The sequence below is a fragment of the Littorina saxatilis genome, linkage group LG2 (assembly GCF_037325665.1).
Source record: "Littorina saxatilis isolate snail1 linkage group LG2, US_GU_Lsax_2.0, whole genome shotgun sequence".
Classification (NCBI taxonomy): Eukaryota; Metazoa; Mollusca; class Gastropoda; order Littorinimorpha; family Littorinidae; genus Littorina; species Littorina saxatilis.
Window position 1 is genome coordinate 65,079,181 of NC_090246.1, and position 27,730 is coordinate 65,106,910.

Genomic DNA, 27,730 nt, shown 5'->3' on the forward strand with positions numbered 1-27,730 from the left:
ACAAGAAGAGCGGGGTAGTAGTTGCGCTGAGAAGGATATCACGCTTTTCTGTACCTCTCTTCGTTTTAACTTTCTGAGCGTGTTTTCAATCCAAACATATCATATCTATATGTTTTTGGAATCAGGAACCGACAAGGAATAAGATGAAATTAAGTGTTTTTAAATTGATTTCGAAAATTTAATTTTGATAAGAATTTTTATATATTTAATTTTCAGAGCTTGTTTTTAATCCAAATTTAACATATTTATATGTTTTTGGAATCAGCAAATGATGGAGAATAAGATGAACGTACATTTGGATAGTATTATAAAAAAAAAAATTTTGTTTACAATTTTCAGATTTTTAATGACCAAAGTCATAAATTAAATTTTAAGCCACCAAGCTGAAATGCAATACCGAAGTCCGGGCTTCGTCGAACATTACTTGACCAAAATTTCAACCAATTTGGTTAAAAAATGAGAGCGTGACAGTGCCGCCTCAACTTTCACGAAAAGCCGGATATGACGTCATCAAAGACATTTATCAAAAAAATGAAAAAAAAGTATGGGGATATCATACCCAGGAACTCTCATGTCAAATTTCATAAAGATCGGTCCAGTAGTTTGGTCTGAATCGCTCTACACGCACGCACGCACACACACACACACATACACACACACACACACATACACCACGACCCTCGTCTCGATTCCCCCCTCTATGTTAAAACATTTAGTCATAACTTGACTAAATGTAAAAAGGGGCTGTCCTCCCTTCACCTCACTTTACAGTCAGGTGTCGGAGGGACTTGTTTCTCTCGCATTCTCAGTTTTTTGAGCAGGCTAGGAGAGACACTTGGGCTTTGCTCGGGGTAGAGGGACCTACTTTTTGAACTTTGGTGTTTATACCAGAAAAGAAAGGTAGATTCAGTCGAATAGAGATCAGCAGATCTCTGACTTTTCTCTACAAGGGTTAAAACAGAGCTAGCCTCCTCAGAGGAAGCATGCTCAGGCCTCTGGACAATTTAAGCCGGCGGCCACTAGGCAGTCTCTGCCTGATTCTCGATTGTCGAGAAATAGATCACTTTCGGGCAGGGAGAAGGGCAGCCCTAGCAGCAAGCCTTTCCCCACAAGGAAGTGCCCCCGATCACACCCCCCCCCCCTCCTCCGCCCTCCACTTTGGCGATGGCGGGGGGGGGGGGGGGGGGTCTCCTCCTTGCAATTTTCATTGGATGGTCTCTGTACACAGCCAATAGTTTGTGGGAGTGGTGAGGTCGGGCGACTCCCATCGATCTTATGTGTGCATATTTGCTTATTTGTCAGTCCGATCTTTTAACAGTGATCTAGGCCCATCAGCTCGAGCACCCGCTGAGGTCTCTTCTGGTCGGATCTAGCGCTGTTCTTCGGGTATACTGCTTCAGTCCTCAGTTAGTGTAACAGTAGTTCAGCCACGGGCTGCTGCAGTGGCACTTCCGGTTTTACCGGAGAGGTTGTTTCTTTCAGACGCTTCATAGGTACGTCTGAGTTTTGGAACAACGGCTGACCTTCGGGCATCCAGATTTTTTAGCCTCGGCTGGTGCAACAGCCATTCCACCTGTTTGCGGTGATGGTTGTTGCTTTCCGTTTTCTTGTGGCTTCGGACTTCGACTTTCTTCCTTTATTCTCATCTTAAGCAGGAGATGAGATAGGACGATTTCCGTTTGAGTGGGGTCTCCTGTCTTCAGGCTTCCCCGTTTTTCTCACTTTTTGCCACAAGCTTCTGGACTTGGTCCTGGTTCACGGGGGATAACCGGCTATACAGTGGTAAGCTGGTGTACGGTGAGTAACACTCGATTCGGCCTGCATTTTCCCGTTTTACCACAAAGTTGTTGATTTCTGTCTGGATTAAAGGTGACCTACTGCATCTGCGATGACTAACTTTGTTTCGAAATGCATAATATGTTGAAGAAGGATTTGCGTTTTCCCGTATTTAAATGTTAAAACGAGAAATCGTGGTGACGAAGCACCGGAAATGGCTGCTCGGTGGGTTTCAAATGTAGAAATGCGCTTCTTTTTACAAAACCAGCTCGTATTCAGCTTCGGTACGGGAGTCTTAGTGACAAAGGAATCATACTTGATGCAAAGGAGTGCTATTGTCGGGTTGGAATCATTCGCTAGAGCGTGCAGGCGAGAGGCGGTCAAATATGCGAGATGATCGTACACCGGGTTGAAGACCGTCGCGAATGGGGCCGCAGACGCATAATCCGGTTTGATGCATAATTTTCTGTTAAACTAGACTTTTAGAACATTCTCAGTCTCTGTCTGTCTCTGTCTCTGTCTCTTTCTCTGTCTCTCTCTCTGTCTCTCTCTGTCTCTCTCTCTCTCTCTCTCTCTCTCTCTCTCTCTCTCTCTCTCTCTCTCTCTCTCTCTCAGCAGTCTCTCTCTGTACGTCACTGAATAGTCGTCGGTTGCTAAAATGCCCCCCCCCCCCCTTTACCCCCTCCTCCCCCCCTCCCGACTAACCTTCAATACATGTATAATGTTGAATAGGAGTGGCTGTCATCTGTTAGCCAGTCAGCAATACTTTGAGGGGGAAAGGAGGCATATGGTTAGGAGGTAGTCGTCCTTAGCGGATTATGACTTTATTCAGTCAACGAAGTCATTCGGCGCTCAGTGTTTTCTGGGTAAAAAGAAGAATAAGTGTTTCCCAATAATGCCGCGGAAAAATATGTAAACATTTGCTTTAGAAAACCTTTGCTGCGGAAAAAAACTATGCTTCTGCGGATGATGACATTAATTCAAAAATGCTGCAGATAAACCGGTTTTTTTTTTACATCATTTCTGTGGGTTTTTTCGCAGGAAAACTGAAAAAGTGATAATATGTACGCTAAGGAAAATTACATCCTAATGGTTTGCCTAGTTTCCATCTGAAAGTAGTTTTTCCGCAACATAATGTTTACATGTTTTTCCGCGGATTTATTGGGAATACTTGTTTCTTCCGAATAACCTGTGACAGGTTTTTTTTTACCCAGAAAAACTAACGATCTTGTTAAGTAGCGTTTGTATTCGCCGCCGCCCCCCCCCCCCCCCCCCCCCCTCAGGACAGGATATAATAGCTTGCTCCACAGTAACCCAATCAGAAGCGAGAATAATTTTTGAAGCAAATCGAAAACGAAGTGGACTACTGCGTCCGTCTATGCAAATTTGATAATGCTGCTGACAGGTAAGTGTGTTACCAGCGTAAGTTTGCAACTTTGAACTTCCGACAACGAACTCATTCGGCGCTCCGAAAATTCTCGGTAATTTAGGACGAGTCCATCTCTCAACAGAGAGACAACTCAAGTGATAATGAGCAAGTATAAAAGGCCGCGGAAACAGAGACTACATATCCATCCTTTTCGGATTATGACTTCATTCAGCTATTCTGCGGAAAAACAGAAATACAGCAGAAAAACGGGTTTTCTGCAGCATTTCTGAATAATGTTATCATCCGCCGAAGCATCTTTTTCCGCAGCAAAACATTTTACTGCAGTAAAATTGAAATAAATAATGCTGCGGTAAAACGGTGCTGTCCTTTTATTGCAGAAAACCTTCTTACATTTTTTCCGCAGCATTTTGTACTAGCTCATGATAATATTGGATCACGTGAGTTCTCTCTATGTTGAGAGATGGACTCGTACAAAATTACCCGGAAAACACTAAGCGCCGAATGACTTCGTTGCCTGAAAAAAGTCATGATCCAGGACAACTACCTCCTAATCGTGTGCCTCCTTTCCCCCAAAGTACTGTGTATTGTTCTATGCTGGCTGCTTAACGGATGACAGCCACACCTATTCAACATTATATTGAAGGTAAAAATGGGGGGGGGGGATTAGCAACCGACGACTATTCAGTGACGAAACAGTGAGAGACTGCTGAGAGAGAGACAGAGACAGAGACAGACAGACAGACAGACAGACAGACAGACAGGCAGAGACAGAAAGAGGAAGTGAGAGAGAGAGAGAGTGTTCGAATATCTAGTTCAACAGAAAATTATGCATCAAACCGGATTATGGGTCTGAGGCCCCATTCGCGACGGTCTTCAACCCGGTGTACGATCATCTCGCATATTTGACCGCCTCTCGCCTACACGCTCTAACGAATGATTCCAACCCGACAATAGCACTCCTTTGCATCAAGTATGATTCCTTTGTCACTAAGACTCCCGTACCGAAGCTGAATACGAGCTGGTTTTGTAAAAACAAGCGTATTTCTACATTTGAAACCCACCGAGCAGCCATTTCCGGTGCTTCGTCACCACGATTTCTCGTTTTAACATTTAAATACGGGAAAACGCAAATCCTTCTTTGACATATTATGCATTTCGAAACAAAGTTAGTCATCGCAGATGCAGTAGGTCACCTTTAATCTAGACAGAAATCAACAACTTTGTGGTAAAACTGGAAAATGCAGGCCGAATCGAGTGTTACTCACCGTACACCAGCTTACCACTGTATAGCCGGTTATCCCCCGTGTGGTTTGTCTTTCGCCGAGTCTGACTCTGTCTTTCTCTAGCGGTCAGACTCGTTCTGGTGTTGCGTCCAAACTTTAACCTTTGCCGTGCTTCCTGGGTTCACCTGTACCCAGAGACACACTAAAATCATTGTAACTCTGGAACCATTAAAGGTATCGTTTTGAAATTTTAAGTATCTCTCACACACCTAATTTGCTCTCTGTCTGCAAATTTTTAGTGTGTACATGACAAAACATTAAAATTAATTGATTATGATAATTTACATAAACACTACCGATGGCGCGGGTTCACACAAACCCATACTTTTAAAGAGTAGTAGTGATTGTAACTATCCCTCTGCCGACGGCGCGGGTTCTGCTACACCCATATAATTACCAAAGCGGCGGAACAGTGTCTGTCTGCCTGTTTGTCTCCAAGAGACTGTCTGTCTCTCTGTCTGTCTGTCCGTATCTCTCTGTCTGTATGTCTGTTGTCAGTTGCTCTGTCTGTCTGTCTGTCTGTCTGTCTATCTGTCTCTCCGTCTATCCGTCTATCTGACTGTCTGTCTATCTGACTGTCTGTCTCTGTCTGTCTCTGTCTCTCTCTCTGTCTCTCTCTCTTAGTCTCTCTATCTGTCTCTCTCTCTTAGTCTCTCTCTCTGTCTCTCTTTCTTAGTCTCTCTCTCTCTTTCTTAGTCTCTCTCTCTCTTTCTTAGTCTCTCTCTCTCTCTTTCTTAGTCTCTCTCTCTCTCTTTCAATCAATCAATCAATCAATGAGGCTTATATCGCGCATATTCCGTGGGTACAGTTCTAGGCGCTCTGCAGTAATGCCGTGTGAGATGAAATTTTATACGGCCAGTAGATTGCAGCCATTTTGGCGCATATTTACCTTTCACGGCCTATTATTCATAGTCACACGGGTATAGGTAGACAATTATTAACTGTGCCTAAGCAATTTTGCCAGGAAAGACCCTTTTGTCAATCGTGGGATCTTTAACGTGCACACCCAATGTAGTGTACACGGGGGTTGGGTTCGGACACCGAAGAGAGTCTGCACACAACGTTGACTCTGAAATAAATTTCCGCCGAACCTGGGATCGAACTCACGCTGACAGCGGCCAACTGAATACAAATCCAGCGCGCTACCAACTGAGCTATATCCCCGCCATATCTTTCTTAGTCTCTCTCTCTCTCTTTCTTAGTCTCTCTCTCTCTCTCTTTCTTAGTCTCTCTTTCTCTCTCTTTCTTAGTCTCTCTCTCTCTTTCTTAGTCTCTCTCTCTCCTTCTTAGTCTCTCTCTCTCTCTCTCTTTCTTAGTCTCTCTCTCTCTCTTTCTTAGTCTCTCTCTCTCTCTTTCTTAGTCTCTCTCTCTCTTTCTTAGTCTCTCTCTCTCTTTCTTAGTCTGTCTCTCTCTCTTTCTTAGTCTCTCTCTCTCTCTCTTGCTTAGTCTCTCTCTCTCTCTCTTTCTTAGTCTCTCTCTCTCTCTCTTTCTTAGTCTGTCTCTCTCTCTTTCTTAGTCTCTCTCTCTCTTTCTTAGTCTCTCTCACTCTCTTTCTTAGTCTCTCTCTCTCTCTCTCTTTCTTAGTCTCTCTCTCTCTTTCTTAGTCTCTCTCTCTTTCTTAGTCTCTCTCTCTCTCTCTTTCTTAGTCTCTCTCTCTCTCTCTCTCTTTCTTAGTCTCTCTCTCTCTCTCTCTTTCTTAGTCTCTCTCTCTCTCTTTCTTTGTCTCTCTCTTTCTTAGTCTCTCTCTCTTTCTTAGTCTCTCTCTCTCTCTTTCTTAGTCTCTCTCTCTCTTTCTTAGTCTCTCTCTCTCTCTCTCTTAGTCTCTCTCTCTCTCTTTCTTAGTCTCTCTCTCTCTTTCTTAGTCTCTCTTTCTCTCTCTTAGTCTCTCTCTCTCTTTCTTAGTCTCTCTCTCTCTTTCTTAATCTCTCTCTCTCTTTCTTAGTCTCTCTCTCTCTCTTTCTTAGTCTCTCTCTCTCTTTCTTAGTCTCTCTCTCTCTCTTTCTTAGTCTCTCTCTCTCTCTCTCTTTCTTAGTCTCTCTCTCTCTCTTTCTTTGTCTCTCTCTCCCTCTTTCTTAGTCTCTGTCTCTGTCTTTCTTAGTCTCTCTCTCTCTTTCTTAGTCTCTCTCTCTCTTTCTTAGTCTCTCTCTCTCTTTCTTAGTCTCTCTCTCTCTCTCTTTCTTAGTCTCTCTCTCTCTCTCTTTCTTAGTCTCTCTCTCTCTTTCTTAGTCTCTCTCTCTTTCTTAATCTCCCTCTCTCTCTCTTTCTTAGTCTCTCTCTCTCTCTCTTTCTTAGTTTCTCTCTCTCTCTTTCTTAGTCTCTCTCTCTTTCTTAGTCTCTCTCTCTCTTTCTTAGTCTCTCTCTCTCTCTTTCTTAGTCTCTCTCTCTCTTTCTTAGTCTCTCTCTCTCTCTTTCTTAGTCTCTCTCTTTCTTTCTTAGTCTCTCTCTCTCTCTTTCTTAGTCTCTCTCTCCTTCTTAGTCTCTCTCTCTCTTTCTTAGTCTCTCTCTCTCTCTCTCTCTCTTTCTTAGTCTATCTCTCTCTCTCTTTCTTAGTCTCTCTCTCCCTCTTTCTTAGTCTCTCTCTCTCTCTCTTTCTTAGTCTCTCTCTCTCTTTCTTAGTCTCTCTCTCTCTTTCTTAGTCTCTCTCTCTCTCTTTCTTAGTCTCTCTCTCTCTCTTTCTTAGTCTCTCTCTCTCTCTTTCTTAGTCTCTCTCTCTTTCTTAGTCTCTCTCTCTTTCTTAGTCTCTTTCTCTCTCTTTCTTAGTCTCTCTCTTTCTTTCTTAGTCTCTCTCTCTCTTTCTTTGTCTCTCTCTCTCTCTCTTTCTTAGTCTCTCTCTCTCTTAGTCTCTCTCTCTCTCTCTTTCATTGTCTCTCTCTCTTTCTTAGTCTCTCTCTTTTTCTTAGTCTCTCTCTCTCTTTCTTAGTCTCTCTCTCTCTCTTTCTTAGTCTCTCTCTCTCTCTCTTTCTTATTCTCTCTCTCTCTCTTTCTTAGTCTCTCTCTCTTTCTTTGTCTCTCTCTCTCTCTCTTTCTTAGTCTCTCTCTCTCTTTCTTAGTCTCTCTCTCTCTTTCCTAGTCTCTCTCTCTCTCTCTCTTTCTTAGTCTCTCTCTCTCTTTCTTAGTCTCTCTCTCTCTCTTTCTTAGTCTCTCTTTCTTAGTCTCTCTCTCTCTCTTTCTTAGTCTCTCTCTCTCTCTTAGTCTCTCTCTCTCTTTATTAGTCTCCCTCTCTCTCTTTCTTAGCATCTCTCTCTCTTTCTTAGTCTCTCTCTCTCTTTCTTAGTCTCTCTCTCTCTTTTTTAGTCTCTCTCTCTCTTTCTTAGTCTCTCTCTCTTTCTTAGTCTCTCTCTCTCTCTCTTTCTTAGTCTCTCTCTCTCTCTCTTTCTTAGTCTCTCTCTCTTTCTTAGTCTCTCTCTCTCTCTTTCTTAGTCTCTCTCTCTCTTTCTCTCTATCTTTCTTAGTCTCTCTCTCTCTTTCTTAGTCTCTCTCTCTCTTTCTTAGTCTCTCTCTCTCTCTCTCTTTCTTAGTCTCTCTCTCTCTCTCTTTCTTAGTCTCTCAGTCTCTCTCAGTCTCTCCCTCCCCTCTCCCTCCCCCTCTCCCTCCCCCTCTCCCTCCCCCTCTCCCTCCCCTGCAAGAAGTCGGTGAAGGGAGAAACTCGATGCACCCACTGAAGTAGCGCTGTGGGTTTCCCTGAACCCACCCCGTCGTTAGAGAAATAAACGGTAAAAACCCTCTTTCAAAGGTATGGGTTCAGACAAACCCGCATCGTCGTTAGAGAAATAAACGGTAAAAACCCTCTTTCAAATGTATGGGTTCAGACAAACCCGCATCGTCGGGCGTGTGTAGTCAAAAGCGGCATCCGGCAAAGGTTAAGGTGCGCTTGAGTTGGCCTCGGAAGTAACATTCAGATTTTCCTGAGGGGGCATTGTCTTTGGCAATGTATGTTTGAGGAGGCATTCTTTGTGGCTTAACACCTCTCTCAGGTTTTTGGCTACTTAGTCTGGGGACTCGTGGCAGGATACTGCATATCATTGAACAAAGCACCAAAATTGGCATACATATACCTTTTTACATTCTCTATCGAATAAGAGGATGACACAACTGATCGTAAAAGGTCATGACCTTCAAACCTATACTCTTCATAAAAAGAAACGGATCAATTCTAAAAGTCTCTATACTGCCAGTTTCTGTCAGAATCAGGTTTGCAAAATAAGAAAAAGAAAGCCCTTTAGTATTCCTAATGGCATGAGAGGATGACAATTTGATTATATCATCACGATTATACTCGTCATAAAAAATAAAGCATCATTTCCTAAAATCGCACACAAAATTAGCAAGTTAGTAAAAGTGCAAAACAGAGCAAGAACACATCCTTTTTAGTATCCCCTGCGACAATTAAACACACAAAAGCACGCAGTCTCAATTTCACAGTGAAAGAAATACATCTTTCACCAAATTGTAAACTCGGTTTCGGGGCGCGTGTTGTTCGTTTTACTCGCGAAAAGAGAAACGATGCCTACGCGACATCTTCTCAAACTTTCGCAAAACAGCAATGTTTGATCGATCCATATCTGCTTATCAGAGTAAACAATGTATCCATTGGAAAGGTAACAAGGTCACTAAATCGCTTGACACGCATTTTGAGTGATCATGAGCTTGATATCACTTACCTCACTTTCCCGCAAACAACAATACAGAACTTCCGTCTATCTCGATGTTTATGAGGCCTGGATGTCACTTCTGTAGCATGAGCCGCCACAGGAGCACATGACTTCCTTCTGCCTTGTTCTGAGGTATAAAAGAAGGCCAGTATATATATATGGCCAGCGGCTATGTCAACCATGCCAATGACAGACATTCGGCTCTCCTGCCAGGAAGCCAAACTGCTACTAGCCAAGCTAAAAAGAGAGGAAAGAGAGCAGACTCTGTCACAAACATGTGAAGAGAGAGGATGGATACACCTCCCCTACAATAGGAAAGGGCACCACCTCCCACTCCCCCCGAGACCCATGACCCATGTTGCGTCGCTTGCGCACGGTCAGCAGCCGCATCTACTGGGACAAGGCAGTCTGTCAGTGTGGCAAGACTGAACACCTCACACACGTGTTTGAAGGTTGTGACACTCTCAAGGAAGAGATGGCTAGTCTCATCCGCTACAGAAGGGAGAATGCCCTCAGTCCGGGAGACTTTCTCCGCCCACACCCATCACTCGGAGAGATACCGATGATGGTCTTGGTCACAAATCTGTTCACCTCAACTGTTGCGAGCTGGTTCTAGTGTGCTTGCAGCAGATCCAGCACAGCACAGATCCACTTCTGGAATCTTAAGCTAAATGTGTCTCAAGACACACATTTTGTAGTCCTGGCATCCTGAAAGGCAGAGGCCCCAACCTACAGGTTTGCTTCCATACCAAAAACGCCTCCTGAGACACGGGAACGTGGGAGCAGAGGCAACAGCTCCGCTTGAACCTCAGAAACCAAATGTGCCTCCATACACACAGTAACCATTTCAGCACTGACCCAAGACGACCCAACCCGGTCCCTAGCTCATTTCAGGTCTCCTCTAGCAGCCGGCAGCCAGCGGTCTACACCCCTCCCCCCCCCCCCCCCCCCCCCCCCTGCATTTTTATTTTTTATTTTCATACAAAGCCGGATTTTTTCCTTGTAACATGCCCCTAATGGCTTTGCCGTGAGGGCGTAAAACTTACATTTTCTCTTTCTGGACAGTGGTGTTTCCCTCGACGTTGAGTGAAATGACCTTGAAGATGTGGGTCGTTTACTTCTCTTGTCTCCTTTCCTTGTGTTGAACATCAGAACTTCGGAAACTGACGACACTGACTTCTGCTTGTTGCTGCTCTCCGTCAAAGTCGAACCAGACACGTTTCCATGCATTATCATACCTGTGAGTGCACGCAGACTTTCGGGAACAACGTCTGCTGAGGCCTTAACAGTACCGTCAAAACAATAGTCTTTGGAAAGGATATCTTTACGGACAATCTGTGCGGCACGTGCAAGATGAAATGCGTCATCATCTAATGTTCTTGCAAAATTCAGCAAACTGCTGACGTCTGTATCGAAAATAAGGACAGTTTCTTTCCCTTGCCTTTGAGCTTGCAGATTTGGCACCATATGAAGAAGTCTTTCTTTGAGTCTTGTTGTATGAACCTTTTTGTTATATGAACAGTGCAGCTCACGAAACTGGCTGTCATACACTTTGCACACATTTTGAACAGTGACATGGACTTGCTTTCTCTCTCTTCTTCAATGAAAGAAAGGAGTTGACTTAACACTGTTAACTCATTTTGTTCGTGTGCGTCATTAATTCCCCGTTCTGCTAAGGCTTTTTTAGATTTATTGTACAAAGTCAACTTGCAAGATGAATGATATTTGGCGTCCAAGGCATGCATATCCCCCTCTGATAATTTTCCCAAGAGTGATCGGTCCTGCACAATCTCTGCATATTCACGAATTGTTTGGTCGATGGTAAATGTACATGCGTTCACAAGTTTTTCAGAAGTACCATCTTTTCCGCATCGCGGTCACACACAGGTCCTATCGTCCTCCTTGTTTTGACGGGGCTGTGCAGTTCTTTCTGGTCATTATCTTCTTTCAAGAATCTCTTCTCAGCACGAGCAACTTTCTGGTTATCAAATTTGTTCCTGCAGGTTCTGTGCCATACAGCTTTTTTCTCTTCAAAGGTTGTCTTCATATCATTACATTGTTCAAGGAGATCCTTGTTCAAAACAAACACAGACGAATCCCCAAGGGCTTCAAGTTTCAAAATATTGTCGACGACACGACCGTACCCAGTCTGCACGCCAGCTTTGGCAAATGTTGATTGTGTCGGATTTACTAATTTTTCTTCTGTTTCTGTTTGGCATATCGCACATAAAGACCAGTCGACCAGGGCACGGGCCTCCAACATTGATGGGTGTGAATTACCTTCATGAACCGCTTCTTCTGAAGACTCCTCTTGTGTTGGCAGTGGTCTGGGATCCAAGCTTTTTTCCTGGACAGATTCCGGGAGATTGTGAGGGTCCAGGGAAGTCTCTGCATCCAGGATGAGATAACCTAATGAAAACAAACAAGGGCAATAAATCAACTGCAAAACAATTTTGTTTGTGACTTAATCAAACACACACACACACACACACACACACACACACACACACACACACAACACACACACACACACACACACACACACACACACACCTAATACACAAGCGAGCAGGCATATCCCCCCCCCCCCCCCCTCACCCTTTCGCCTCATACCTTCGCGAACCGTGTCTTCAGAAGACGTTCCTTGTTTTGGCAGTGGTCTTGAATCCATGCTTTCTCTTGACTGATGCAAGGGTCAGGAAACGTCTCTGTATCCAGAGTGATAAAAACCGAATCAAATACAGACAAACAAGGAAATAAATCACATGAAAGACAATGCTGTATGCGACTTAACTACCCCCCCCCCCCCACACACACACACACATAAAAACACACACATGCACACATACATTCTCTCTCTCTCTCTCTCTCTCTCTCTCTCTCTCTCTCTCTCTCTCTCTCTCTCTCTCTCTCTCTCTCTCTCTGCACACCCACACAGGCACGCATACGGCACACACACATACGCACACACTAACACACACACCCACACAAACACAGACACGCACGCACACACACACACACACACACACACACACACACACGTACCAACACGCATGGCTAGAATATTAGGTCACATTGATTGAATGAAGCATGCACTTCAAATGTCTGTGTTTTCTTATGATACATATATAATGTTAATAGACTGTCGTACCGATTTCTGTACATGCAATAACATCATCAAGATTCAAGAGTTAATTACCAATTGCCTACATATCGAAGATGTACAAAATTCAATTTGATTTCTCACTGTCAGGGCCACCTAAAAACGAAAGCAAGGTAAACACGAACAGATCTAAACAGCAAGGCGTTTCCAAGATTTTGTGTCAACAATGAATAGTGTTGAAACAGTGTTACGGACAATAGCCGCTGCTTTCACAGGAACTCTTATTTTCCCAGGACGATCGTAGACTGGAACCATCTACAGGACGATCAAGTTCTGGCAGGATCTATGGAGATCTTTAAATCTGATCTCCACCCAGTTTAGGACTTATTTATATGCGCACCTCCCTTCCGTCGATCAAATGACAGAAGTGGTTTTTCAACGTATTGACTGACACAGATACAGATCTGGCATTCATTGCAATCACTTTCGCGCCCCCCTCACCCCCTCCCGTCTACCCCCCCACCCCCCCCATTAAAAACATGTATACATGTAACTGAAAGCATCTTACCGTTTACTCGAAGGTCGTGGGTGCAAAATATATAGCAGGCGCCTTCATTCTGCAAACTCAAACGCCATGCTGTTGTTCTTCAAGCAGACGACAAGTATTCCGCGCAAAGCGATACGTCTAAAATCTGATTGGCTAATATTCCCAAGGTCGCGGATAACTCGTGTTGGAGTTATCTCCCGCACTGCGTTGTTTACCTTCGAAACGATTTTTATTTAATTAATTTTTTCACCCTTTCATACTTGCTGGATGACTTGTGTCATCCTCTTAATCGATTCTTTGTACTTTTATGTGCAATTGCTGAGAAAACTGTTTTTCTTTGCTGTGGGGTTTTAGCCCAGCATCTTATTTGACAGCCGAAACTTACGTTTCTTACGTTTACATGTGTACTGTTGGTACTTTAATTTGGTACATGGTTGTCCTTCGGGCTTCAGGGCTTTCAGCCTTAGCCTGTGCTATAGCCTCCTGTCTAGCGTGGGCGACTATGACATTTTCGGTTCCTGTGACTTCGGATTTGGCTCTTCCTCTTCTTCCTCGTCCTAGCACGAGGTGAATCAGGACGACTTCCGTTGGGTCGGGTTTCCTTTTACAGTCACCCTTCTACCACAGGCAACTATGACTACGACGTTTGCCCGTTGATCTCTGCGTCTGACTCTCAGTCTTTCAGAGTTAGTCAGACGCGATCTACTTCCTCGTATTACCTCTCTCTCTGCTTTCGCATTGACTGGTAGAGGATTACTGGCGAACGTCTCTTTTTTGGGATTTTCCTGTCGAGGTGGGCTCTGGTACCTTGTACGCAGGTGTCTCTCTCTCTATCTTGGTTGGATATTGGTCACTCTTTTCTGGAGCTGACTTTTATCTCACAGTCCTTTCGGCGGGCTTCACTCCATCCCAAGGCTGCATACTATGGCATGATTGTCTTACGGTCTCCGTGAGGTTTGTCCTTCACTGTTCTGAGTGGACATCCTTACACACGGATCGTTTCTAGGGCGGCATTTTCTTCCAATAGAAAGGGGGGGGGGGGCAGCTTGTCTTTCCCCCTACTCGGCTCGGGTTAATCCAAGGCTGGGGTCTCTTTCTGGGTCGTTTGGTCCAGCAGATCGGAAGAAGTGCTGGGCACAGATTTCTGGCTCTCTGATGTTGTCTTTCGCAACTTTTTGCCTGAGAGACATCTCGGCTGTCAATCAAGATGGTTCTCAGGTCCTTTCCCGCCTTTTTGGCAGTGGGCCAGTTGCTGGCTAGGGTTTAGAGTGAGTTAGATTTTCTTTCTCACTTGGCCCTTTCCTGACCTTTTGGCAGCAGGCCAGTTTTTGGGCAAGGTTTTAAGAGTGTGTTTGGTTTTTCATTCCCACCGCCTTGTTGCTTTTATGTGATTCGGAGTAAGAATATGTAATTTAATCGAAAATTTTTAAGTAAATTTTCATTTGATTAATATAATTACCCGAACCACATAGTGTATTCCCTCCCGCCAACCCCGCTTATGGTTTTTTAGTTTCTTTAAAGCCGTATGAGGATTCCACGTGGTGTTGCAGTGGAAGTGACGTCACATACCCCGGTACGGGAGGTAACTCCCTGGGTATATGGTCATTACCATTGCTATGTTTACTTTTTTGTGGTTGGGTTGCTTCCCTTTAAAATTGTTTAAGACGGGTAGCCTTTTCAGACCTTAGCATTTCAGACTGCGTCAATGCTTTTATGTGATTCGGGTAAGGATATTAATCAAATGAAAATTTACTGAAAATTTTTCGATTAAGGAAGGTAGAAGTTCTAGTCAAAAGCCTAGCCTCACAGCTTGTACTTAAAGGACCTACAGCCCGTACATACACACAGTAAACAGATACGTGAGGAGAGGGGGGGGGGGGGGGGGGGGGGGGGTTGGGGGGGGGGTTGATAACATTTTTTTTTTAAATCATGACTTGCAAAGTTCCTGGCTAGAGACGTACAACTGTGCTCTTTAAGGGTGCGCGCCTGCTAACGATGCTCTATGAAACGCGTCTCCCATGCGGACTTGAAATATGAGTATAGAGTGAGCTTCATAGAAGTATGCTGCTATTAGGACGCGGTTCTTACGATTGAGGCGTGTGTGGAGTGAAGCCAGTCGCAGACATCCCTCAGCATCTCCAAGCGGAATTCACACTGTTGGGTAAATTCCGTTATCTTGTTCACGGCTATATTTTTGACAATAACCTGCAGCCGTCGGATTTCGTCGTCCATCTGGCAATTAATGGAGAGAAAAAAAAACCCAACACGGCAGTTAATATATTATTACAATGAGCGGCGACAAAGGAACTGGTAAATCAAAGTAATAAAGGACGACAACGACGACGATAATCCATTCACAACAACAGCAACAACAACAAACAAGTCGCGTAAGGCGAAAATACAACATTTAGTCATAGACCTATATTAGATAGATAGGAAACTCCTTCACTGCGCCTGCGAGGATGGTCGCCTACCGCAGGAAAAGGTAACTGCTGTCGAACTCACAGAATGAAACTGAACGCAGCAAGACCGTATACTCGTAGCATCGTCAGTCCACCGCTCATGGCAAAGGCAGTGAAATTGACAAGAAGAGCGGGGTAGTAGTTGCGCTGAGAAGGATAGCACGCTTTTCTGTACCTCTCTTCGTTTTAACTTTCTGAGCGTGTTTTCAATTTTTTACAATTTTCAGATTTTTAATGACCAAAGCCATCAATTAATTTTTAAGCCACCAAGCTGAAATGCAATACCGAAGTCCGGGCTTCGTCGGAGATTACTTGACCAAAACTTCAACCAATTTGGTTGAAAAATGAGAGCGTGACAGTGCCGCCTCAACTTTCACGAAAAGCCGGATATGACGTCATCAAAGACATTTATAAACAAGAAGGGCAAAGCCCATACGACTCACATGCTTGACCTTCTGCTTTACACATTTTTCCTACCAAAATACATGTGACCTTGACCCAAGGTCAAGGTCATCCAAGGTCATGCAACACAAAGCTGTTAATTCAAGACATAGGAAGTACAATGATGCTTATTGGCTCTTTCTACCATGAGATATGGTCACTTTTAGTGGTTCACTACCTTATTTTGGTCACATTTCATAAGGGTCAAAGTGACCTTGACCATGATCATATGTGACCAAATGTGTCTCATGATGAAAGCATAACATGTGCCCCACATAATTTTTAAGTTTGAAACAGTTATCTTCCATAGTTCAGGGTCAAGGTCACTTCAAAATATGTATACAATCCAACTTTGAAGAGCTCCTGTGACCTTGACCTTGAAGCAAGGTAAACCAAACTGGTATCAAAAGATGGGGCTTACTTTGCCCTATATATCATATATAGGTGAGGTATTCAATCTCAAAAACTTCAGAGAAAATGGGAAAAATGTGAAAAATAGCTGTTTTTTAGACAACATTTATGGCCCCTGCGACCTTGACCTTAAAGCAAGGTCAAGATGCTATGTATGTTTTTTGGGGCCTTGTCATCATACACCATCTTGCCAAATTTGGTACTGATAGACTGAATAGTGTCCAAGAAATATTCAACGTTAAAGTTTTCCGGACGGCCGGCCGGCCGGCCGGCCGGACGGACGGACGGACGACTCGGGTGAGTACATAGACTCACTTTTGCTTCGCATGTGAGTCAAAAAAATGGAAAAAAATCTGAGGATATCATACCCAGGAACTCTCACGTCAAATTTCATAAAGATCGGTCCAGTAGTTTAGTCTGAATCGCTCTACACACACACACAGACAGACACACACACATACACCACGACCCTCGTCTCGATTCCCCCCTCTATGTTAAAACATTTAGTCAAAACTTGACTAAATGTAAAAACAAGAAAAGCAAATGCTTTATCCAGCTCCCCTTCGTCATGTCCCATTGAAGTAGAACATTAATGGAAGGGCGCTGGTTCTGAGCGACGCTTAGTTCTCGAGATAGGTGTGACCAGATGACGTCATTTATACTTTCGTCATCGGAGATCTTTTCTATACACCAGTTAACAGTTTCGGCACTTACATGGTACAAAGAAGGAAAACTCACGTGATACCCAAAGCGATTCTGGTTGGACGAGAAATTTCGACGAGCAACCGCTGCAGGCAGGTTTCACAATCTTCAATCACAGATTTCCTTTTTTTTCAACAAAATCAATCTTGACAGAGACCTTTGAAATAATGTTTTTATTAAAGCCTTACATCCTCCTGGATGGAATCAAGACAAAAACTTGTATGCAGGTCTACGCATTCTTGTCGACATAATGTGATATCTTGTTACAGTACTCGATCAAACAAAGGGATAGACTTAAACAGAATTGGATAACCATTTATTCAAAGAATATTGTCCAGAGGCTTTAATAAATTAAGCTATAACAATGCAAGCAAAATATCATTTCCGAGCTCAGTGAAAAAAGCAGCAAATAAGGACTAATTATGGGAATTCCGTTCTTCTGAACTGCCATTTCGCTGTGATGCACGTCATTAGCATACCTTCAAAATTTAACAATGTTAATTGCACTCCATTTCTCTTCTTTTTTTTTAAAGTAGAATCATTCACCAATACAAAAAAAACGATCTTGAAAAAAAAGTTGCATATTCTTAGAAATATGTAACCCTGAAAATGTAACCCTACCCTCTAAATGGTGACATGACAGCGAACAAAATACAGAACAAGTCATGTGAAGCGATAATAAAACATTAAGTTGGTTTGAAACTAAAAGATTAACATTGGAATCAGGGACGAGTCATTAACAATGCTAGTGAGATTTGGCTAGCCGAAACCAGAAGACCGAGACGGGTTGCCTCCGCGGTGCATATGAACAAAAAAGGCGATATTTCTCTTTTGAGCAGATTTTCACACTAAGCATGACATATCTGTTTATACATTGGAATCCAGGAAATCCAAAGGATACAATGCAATAACTTTTGAATCTGTAATCAAGTGTTATTATTATTTGCAATTTTTAGAATGTTATGTAACAAATTTAATAATACAAGTCTGAACTTTCATAACTTGACGAAATGTAAAACAAGTCGCGTGAAGCGATATATAAACCTGTAGTCAATCTATAGGCATCAAATTGAAGGATACACTCAAAAAAACAGTCATCGGCGAGACTAAATTCAGATAATCTCGGTTAACCATACCCGAAAACCGTCACGGGTCACACTCGTCTCCGCGAAGCATACTCAACCTGTTTTCTTTAATTCTGAACGCGTTTTTAAAGTAAACATTACATATGTATATGTATTTTAAATCAGGAAAAGATAAGAAGTACAATGCAGTAATGTTTGAATCTGTCATGAAATAGTTGTTATTGATGACAATTTTAATGAGCGAACTTATTCGCTTATTTTCAAGCTACCTAGCTCTAATGCAATATCAAAGTCCCGACTTAGTCAAAGATTACTTGACAGTTCCGCCCCAACTATCACAAAAACGGAAAAGACGTCATCAAAGACTGTGGCAGAGTACCTTGACGCAGTCCTAGTATATCCACTACAGACTGAACTGTGGCATAGTACCTGGACGCTGTCCCAGTATATCCACTACAGACTGAACTGTGGCTTAGTACCTGGACGCAGTCCCAGTATATCCACTACAGACGGAACTGTGGCATAGTACCTGGACGCAGTCCCAGTATATCCACTACAGACTGAACTGTGGCATAGTACCTGGACGCTGTCCCAGTATATCCACTACAGACTGAACTGTGGCATAGTACCTGGACGCTGTCCCAGTATATCCACAACAGGCTGAACTGTGATATAGTACCTGGACGCTGTCCCAGTATATCCACTACAGGCTGAACTGTGGCATAGTAATTGGACGCTGTGTCAGCATAGCTACTACAGACTGAACTGTGGCATAGTACCTGGATGCAGTCACAGTATATCCACTGCAGACTGAACTGTGGCATAGTACCTGGACGCAGTCCCAGTATATCCACTACAGACTGAACTGTGGCATAGTACCTGGACGCTGTCCCAGTAAATCCACTGCAGACTTAACTGTGATATAGTACCTGGACGCTGTCCCAGTAAATCCACTACAGGCTGAACTGTGGCATAGTACCTGGACGCTGTGTCAGTATATCCACTACAGGCTGAACTGTGATATAGTACCTGGACGCTGTCCCAGTATATCCACTGCAGACTGAACCTTAATTGGCACAAGAATCAGAGAGGAAGAGGTAACCCTGGCCAATGGTGAAAAGGTGGTTAACAACAACCAAGGGCTGTTCTCTGACTCTTGAGTCTTGCCATTTCCACTTGAACATCAGCTTTGATCTTTTTTTTTTAATCCAAGTTGAGGAGATGCAGACCAGCGAGAGTGTTGGCCCTACTTAAAGCAAGATGAGATCATCACACCCTAAAAGTGTGCACAGTTTTAGAGGTCTAGCTTGAAAAACATCAGAGATAACCCCAACGTTAAGGTTTTTTGTCTACGGACATGGGGACGGACACATGTGAATCCTAATACTCACCATTACTCAGGTGAGTCAAAAACACTGCCCTAAAGTTTGGCATTTGGAAAGTTAAAAAAAATGACGCCAAGTATCAGACAACCTGTGGTGCAGATGACACAATTAACTCTCGTGACGAAACGATTGGTTCGTGACTTCGCGTCATCAACCGGTTCGTTCATGAATGGCCCTTGTATGAATGACATTCTTTCTGTGGGGATGACGTATGAACCTCATCATTAAAGTGACTTGGAAAATCGGTCGGATTTAGGTACCCCCGAAGTCGGTCGGAATTGGATACACTTACCCTATATTCATCCACACTGACACGCGCGCGCGCACGCACATATGCAACAATAACCATGACAAAAATCAAACTTTTAAAAACACTTGAAAGTAAACAAACAAAGCAACTATTGATTCCCTACGATTATATGATCGTGACTGGCTGTCTTTCCAAGTTGGAACGTTTTTAATCTGCTGTCCGACGTCATCAAAGTGTTGAAAAACGTACGGCGATGTCTATAAAACTCTCACTTGACCACAACATTCACAATGCAGTGCATTCAAGGATTGAACAAAACAATGGCATTGATCAAAAACAGTCATTGAATGTTGTTATTTTACACATGAATCTGCTTAACATTTGGTAAGAAATGACCGTCAATAGTGCCGGGCGGTCGTGAGAATTCAAGGTTTTCAGAGACAGACAGTAAATAACGTGTTCTGAAATAAACACATGCCGAACAATTCTTTAGTCAGCCAGTTGATCATCTGCCTGAAAACGGATAGGAAGTGTAAAATTGGTCGCATCATGACAATGTGCTGTGTATGGCGGTTATAGCAGACGATTAGCCTGCAGGGCGGTCGTGAGAAAAAATGAGACGGACACCTTGCCCGAGTGACAAAATGACCAAGCGCAAGTAGAATAAGCCGCAGTTAGCCTTTCAAAACCATTTCATGTCGTGATTTGATGGAAATTTCAACTTATTAAAAGCATTTTACGTCCAAACCTTTTGACAGCCATTCAAACTGAACAGATTTGTAATTTATGTTTTTGAGACGGACACATTTAGAAAAAAGACCGTTTACTTCACATGCGATTGTATCGACTAAATGTGACCCTCCACCACGAAATGAGTCGCATGTCACCTCGCGCGGTTCTGCGCTAGGCTTAATAGAAGTCCGGGGGGGACTGTGGTAAAAGTGTGAGGGTCACCTCAGTCACAGGCTTATAACTCAAAAAGTGTTCGCTCTTTTCTAAAACGGGTTTTACCACTGGATAGAGCATAAAACACTCATTAGGAAAATGTACAAATATGAAAATCATGCAAAGATGACATGCGACTCATTCCCTGTAGTCTAGAGGCTGACTTCCAAAAGGTGAAACACCCTAAACGTTGCTTGTTAGAAGCAGGCATCCACTTTGGTCTTGTAGTTTGGACATTTAGCTATATGCCTGGCATGGATGCCACTTCTGAATTTTACTTGTATGGCCGCCATGACAGTTTTCAAAATGGCGGCCGAAACCGCCATACACAAGCCTATTTCCACTTGTATATGAAGCAAATCCCAAAACCAAATGGCTATTTATACTAATTCGAGGCTGCAGAACTCGAATATCATGATACAATTTGTGCTTATTGCAATTTAAAATAATTTTTGGTCAAAATATTTTTTTATTCAAGCTGTGTTGGTCCAATCATAAACGATTTTTCTTTCTTCAAATGATTTCAAGTAGGTTTGTTTTCAGTTTCTGTAACAGGAATAGAATATGGAGCCAGCACGTAGACTTTCATCAGAAATAAGGTGCCGGCAAGAAGCAATAGATATTGAGTGGGAGCCGTGGTTTTTTTTGGTCAAGATGCCAGAACAACCAGCAAGACAAATCCACTACAAGAAGCTACAGAGGATGGCATAAATAACATCACTCAAGGCATCCATCAACGTGAGAAGTACAATGATGAAACCTTCATTGAAGTGATTGATACCCTTAAATCTAGCCTTTAACCTTTTATACCATGCCCATGAAATACGTTGGCATAAAGATTGCTACAGCAGCTTTACACACGAGGGCAAAATTGAACGGCTTAAACAGCGTTTTAAGCCAGAAGCTGTCTCTGACACAAATGCTTTCAAGTTCAACTTGGATACCCACCCAACAAAGACACTGCGCCGATCTTCAGTCACTACTACGGACTGGTAAAAATGCATCTTTTGCCAGTCCAATGTCCCTGGAAGCACACTGAACCAAGTCGCGTTTGAGCACACGTCTACCAAAATGATTCAACTGTCTCTGTTCGATCCAGTCATGAGGTGCAGATTAGCTGGGGTCTATGGTATGATGGCAGCTGAAGGAAAGTATCACTTTAAGTGTTATGTACTCTTTTGCAGAAAGCATGAACACAAAGGCAGTCAAAGTGAGAAGAAGAACCCTGATTCTATCTGTTTTGAGAACACAATGACACCTCCAGAACGAGATGGCAAAATGACATATTTTGTCCCTGAAAACTGTCTGGGACCACTATAGCATGATGCTCTCTGGAGATTTTGATGTCCAGCCTGCTCCCAACAGAAGCAACCGCTTCAAAGAGAAGATACTGAAAGTTCTCGGTGATACGGTGTCATTTGTGCAGCCACTGGACCCCATAAAGCCACTTCTGATTGTGCCATCAGGTTTTGGTGATGTTGCAGTGAAAAACATGCTTCAAAACATCATTGAAGAAAGGAGCTGCAGTGAAGAGGAAGATATGCTCCAGACTGAAAATGAGCATACCACAATTCACCACGAAGATGACATTCTGAGCTGGTTGTTCTGAGTTGCTCGGAAGATCCACAATGGCATGAAACATACCAAAGGACATGACATAGTTGGCAATCTAGACATAGAACATGCTGAAAAAGTTGTGCCATAGACCTTGTTTCTTTTCATTAAACTCTTGAGTGCAGATGGTATCCCTGATGAAGAGGTCAATCATGACAAGGAAACAGAGATCAGGACCAAAGTTCTTAGTGTCTGTCAAGACATTGTGTTTCTGGCATCAGGAGGCCGAAAAATGACACCCAAGCATCTTGGTTTGGGGCTAAGTGTTCATCAAGCAACGCGGTCCAAAGAGCTTGTGACACTTCTCAATGCTGCTGGTCATTCAGTGTCATATGAGACCGTACGTCGTGCCGACACAGCCATAGCTAATGATGTCATCAGCCGGTATCATGAACATGGCAATGTCATGATACCAATAAACTTTTCTGAGGGAACACAAGGATATGTCCGTTTCTCAGCAGAAAACATCGACATCATTGAAAAAACCCTCAGTGGAATGGGAACCTTTTACGCAACACAGTATAAGAGAAAAACCCGCCAAGAGCCAATAAAAGATATTCAGGTCAAGGTATCGTCTTCAAAAGTTGTCCAAACATCTCCTGAACTTTCTGATCTGGAAAACGCAAACATGACAAATCCGACACCAGAACCGGGTTTTTTTCAAAAAGAGGTGCAGGAAAACTGGTATGAGCCAGATGCTAAAAAGATGATGGAGTCCCTCACTTTGGACCTGGCATGTTTTTTTGCTGTTGCACGATAGCATCGGCCTGATCTCCAGGTAGTTCCAAGATGGAGTGGCTTCAATCAAAAGATGTCCACCACCGACACTCCTGTAGGGTCTATGTCTATTCTGAACGCTCCAGCCCATTAATGGGACACTCTCTGGACTGTCATGAAGCGATGCGAGGCAATGACCAAAAAACTGGGCGAAACATTCACGATCATTACGTTTGATGAGCAGTTATACTGCAAAGCAAAAATGTTGCAATGGGACAAGAAAGACAGTTGCAAAGATTTCATCTTCATGTTGGGAGGATTCCACATTCAAAAGAACTTTTCCAAGGTGATAGGTGAATATATGGCTTCTTCTGGTTTCCTTGACATCTGGATTGAGAGTGGCGTCCTTGGCGAAACACAGCTGCATGGCAATGTCATGAAAGGGAAAACCTGGAATCGAGTGATACGTGCACATAAGCTAACCCTGAAAGCACTCTGGACCATTCTTTTCTCTCACTTCAAAGACTGGGCAGCAGAACATGAGAAAGTCAACAGCGACACCTTGAAAGATGCTGCTAGAAATGTAGCTCAAGGATTTGCTGACAAAGATGATCTAGAGATCAGCACGTCTCTTCCTTTTCTTCTGGCAGAGGCAAGACAGATGGCAGCTTTGTTGGATGAGTTTGACAGCAGCTGCGCAGAGAATGCAACATTCCAGTGCTGGCGGACGTACATGAAGCTGGTGTCCATTCTCTTGCGTTTCACGTGCTCCCTGCGTGATAGAGATTGGAATCTGTTTCTCTCATCCTTTTCAGAGATGCTGCCTTGGTTTGGGGCCTTTGACCATGTCAACTACACACGATGGGGAGCAGTGTTTCTGGCAGATATGATAATGCTCTCTGAGACAGCGCCAGATGTGCACCAAGCCTTCTTTGCTGAGGATTTTGTGACGAAGGAGTCAAGGCAAAAGTTCAACCAGATCCCAGATGACCAGGCTGTTGAGCATGTGAACAAAGCAGGCAAAGTAGCCGGTGGTCTTGTCATCAAATGAAAACAAAGCAAGCCTGGCACATTTTCTCTGTTCCCAGCTTGCTGAGAAGTTTCCAAATGAGGAGGGACGAGAACTTGTACTTGGAGGTTGGTTTGCAGATGCAGCCAAAGTCTGGTCTTCATCCGGAAGAGACATGACACAACTGTCATCGGCAGATCATGAGGAAGCGGACACTCGAATACTGCTCCATCAAAAAATGCCTCTCAGCAGGGATATGGTCAGACAATCATCATCAGTTCTGACACAGATGTCCTGGTTCTCCTCACTGTACATCGGACCGAGCTGAGTCCCCTTCTGTGGATGCAGACTGGGATATCCAGGAAGAAACGGTATATCCCTGTGCATGACATTAATCTACCAGAGGCAGTGCAATCGTCTGTACTGGCATTCCATGCAATAACAGGATCAGACAGCACCAGTCAATTTGCTGGCATAGGCATGGAGTACATTTGTTAAGCATCCTCAGCTTCTCGAGAACCTTGGCCGGGAGGACTTTCCTGACCAGCAGGTACAGGACAACGCTGAAGCTTTCATATGCAAGCAATATGATCCAAACACAGCCAGCCAGCCAACAAGTGCGCTGCTCTCTCTTTCACAATGCAAAGAAAAGCATTGAGAATCTCCCGCCAACACATGCTGCTCTTCTCTTCACATCAGACGCTCTCATTACCAAACGCTGATCTGGAGAAGAGCCCTGGAAACAAATCCTCAGCTACCTTCGGTCGTTGACAGTGGATGGCATGCTGTTGGGACGGAAGAACACTCGCCTTGAACCTAAGCTTCTGACAACTCAAGTCCCAGAGTCAATGTGTTTGGAACTTGCATCTTGTGGTTGTGGTGCTGGTCCTACCTGCTGTGCCACGCGTCGTTGCAAGTGGACCCACCTGGCTCTAGCATGCACGCGAGCATGCCACTGCAAAGACTACTGCAGAAATCCAAGATCTGCAGAGCAGCAGGAGGATTGAACAAATAGTCGTACACTCGATATGCATTATGTGTGTCAATTCCACAAGAGGGAGGGTTTAAACTCATCAGACTGATTTGCTCTGCAATATGCCAAGGGTGCTATTGTTGAACTTTGATGTCAAATGTTTCTGTATCTGTACTGCATATTTTTTTTTACTAGGATTGAAGAATGTTGAAACTATTTTGTCATTGTCTGCAGACCATTTGTACAGAAACCGAACAGTCTGGGTGTCCGAATGTCAGTCTTAATTTTTTCCGATGTGTCGTGGATAATTAAGAAAACAGCTTAAAACCTTAGTGAATCATTTCTAAAATATCTTAAGTGCATTCCTCGTGTCAGAAAATGTAGAAATAAATGCAAACTTTATTGAATTATTCGTATTAGAGCCAGAGATATTCCAAAATTTGATAGCGGCGGCAGCCATTTTGAAAACTGTCATGGCGGCCATAAAAACGATATTCAGGATGGGCATCCATCCTGGTCGTATTGTCATACATCTAAACTACACATACAAACTGGATGTTTGCTTCTAACAAGCAACGTTTAGCGTGTCATTTTTTTTGCAAGCTACAGATCTCAGATTCTAGTCTACTGGTGGAGGGTCACAAATATAAACACATTCATTGTTTTTTTTAACTAAGTGTGTTCATCTACCTCTGTTCTTTGGTTTCTAATGTACTTTTAACTGGATTTCTTTGTGTGTTTTTTTTTACTGGTGCCTTTGTCTATTGCAATGTGGCTAAAAAGGGAAATCGTGTCCGTCTCATTTCTCACGACCGACCTACCTCTTTCGCAGGTGGGGAATACAAACTTGACTTGAATTCGATCAAAGTTTATTTTTCATATGTAAATTCCGAAGACATTCGACATAGACGTACCAGTGAAAACTCACGACTAAACAAAACAAAACATTTTATTTAATATCAAAGTCAGGGACATACCCGACTCTGAACACTGTGAAACCTGTCTGCATCGTCTGCTCAACGTGATGGAAGCAATTGAACAGGACGGTGTGTTTTCCTCTACGTTATAACAAAAACCTCACGTTACATCCAAATTAGCGATGGCGTCAACATGCTGTGTTATTGGTTGCAGTAATGGGAGTAACCGACTTAAAAAATGGTGGTCGGAAGATTGCAAAATTCATTACGTGCCTCGACGGTCGTTAGTGTGTGGTTGCGAACCACCATTCAGGTGGGCATTTGTTATCGCCTGTGTGTCGTGTTTTGACAAACTTTTAGTACGACTGATGTGAGCCGAATTTATTGGGGAAAGTTCAATGAATGCAAAAAGGTATGCCAAATAGTACTGTGTCATGTTTCCTTTGCGTTGGGTTGTGGTGAAATACACAGCGGTTATCTGTTTGCGAGTTGCCTGGAACACGGTTTTTTAATAACATCTCTCGATCTTCACATATTTTGTCATGCGAATAAGAACAGAACAAGTTCGTCAAACATATTTCTTATTTTATCTGCATTGAATGAATTTACAACCGCCTTTTTGTTAATTGTTTATTCATAAAGACTACTTGTACTGAAGAAAATGTTTCCCCCTTTCAAAGGGTGGAGTAGTGCGCCGGAGTACTGTCCCTTGCGTAGAAACGTGGGCGAATAACACGATCTGCGCATGCGGTGAAATCAACCGGAAAAGGAAAATGACATAAACATGCCGAAAAACGATATGCGCACCACCCGGAAAAGGAAATAGGTCGAATCTGCTCGCGATAAAAGAAGTGCGCATGTGCGAGATCTAAAATGGCCGCGGAACTGTTAACTGGTGTATTTCAATCAGTGTCATTTCCCAGTTCTATGTTCTGCGGTCGTTTTGACTGACTTGACAAGTTGAGAAAACCAATGACACTTCATTTTTGCGAAGCAACTGAATATGAAAAGAAAAGAAAGCGTGCAGAAGAATGTTTGGGTCCTGCAAGACTGTATGACCAACGATTTCTCCCTTGGAAGTAAATGAAGATACATGTCTGCGTTTCGTCTGCTTCGAAGGTAGGGAGATTTTACAGCGCACACGGTAAATTGCAAGTCGTATTGGACAAGAATTGTGTTATTCTTCTTTCTTTGAAGTACCATAGATTTGTTCTTGGCCATATTTTCGACCTGTGCAACGTTATATTATGGGAAAAACACGTTTGAACACAAATTCGCAAAGTAATTTTGATCATTTGCCCCGAACTGCAACGTCGATTTGCCAAAACAAAAACTTCTGGCTCAATATGCGGGAACATGCTGGTAGTGTCATATTTATTAAATGGGTGTGGAAGAACTGCTCATAATTAACATAGCACTCCGGCCCTGTTCTTTTTTTCGTCACACCCAAAACCGTTATTTGTTTTGGGCGACGCAGCATTAATCCCCAAACCCCCCTTCCCCCAACAGAAGACCCCCTCTCTTAAAAGACCCCCTCCTCCACCCCAATAGAAGACTCCCTTTCTTTGACGATCCCCACCCCACACTAATAGAAAACAGCTCCCTCCCCTTGAAGACGACGACGACGACGACGATGATGATGATGATGATGATGATGATGATGATGATGATGATGATGATGATAGTGACACAGTCATTCCGACAGACATACAGGCAGGCAGACAGACACAATCACACACTTGTGCAACTGCAGTATCCAACTCAAAAACAATAAAAAGTCACTGTACCATACGAATGTGGTTTTGTGGAAGATATTCACTGCGTCCAGCGAATCCTGGTGGGCGAGCGCCCTGGCGAAAGAAGACATCAAGGGAATGCGCTGTTAATTGTTACCTTCTACACAAAATCTGCTGTGTGCGTCTATTTCGGAATTTATCATGACTATTTTCATAACTGACCAAGCCTTAGCACTTCAGAAGATTATAAAAGAATCTGTACATTTGTAATAAGCAAAACCCATTAAAGAAGAAAATTAAAGTAACACAAAAATAAGCGAATGCTCTCACGA

The 27,730-nt window shown here is 43.3% G+C and overlaps 1 protein-coding gene and 1 long non-coding RNA gene across 2 annotated transcripts in view; both read right to left on the reverse strand.

Moving 5' to 3' along the window:
- The window catches only part of LOC138959540 (uncharacterized), a 110,752-nt gene extending 83,245 nt beyond the window's left edge, over positions 1-27,507 (reverse strand). The window contains exons 1-2 of the mRNA XM_070331057.1: positions 27,450-27,507; positions 14,840-14,983 (exon numbers count right to left, since the gene is read on the reverse strand). Of these exons, the coding sequence (XP_070187158.1) occupies positions 14,840-14,983; positions 27,450-27,452 (147 nt within the window). The 5' untranslated portion in view covers positions 27,453-27,507. The remainder of the gene's footprint in view (positions 1-14,839; positions 14,984-27,449) is intronic.
- Positions 10,060-13,073, reverse strand: LOC138959539 (uncharacterized). Its single transcript, XR_011453742.1, has 3 exons — positions 12,773-13,073; positions 11,715-11,809; positions 10,060-11,510 (listed from the first exon to the last, which is right to left on the reverse strand). It is a non-coding gene; the product is annotated as an uncharacterized lncRNA (long non-coding RNA).
- Positions 27,508-27,730: the final 223 nt, after the last annotated feature.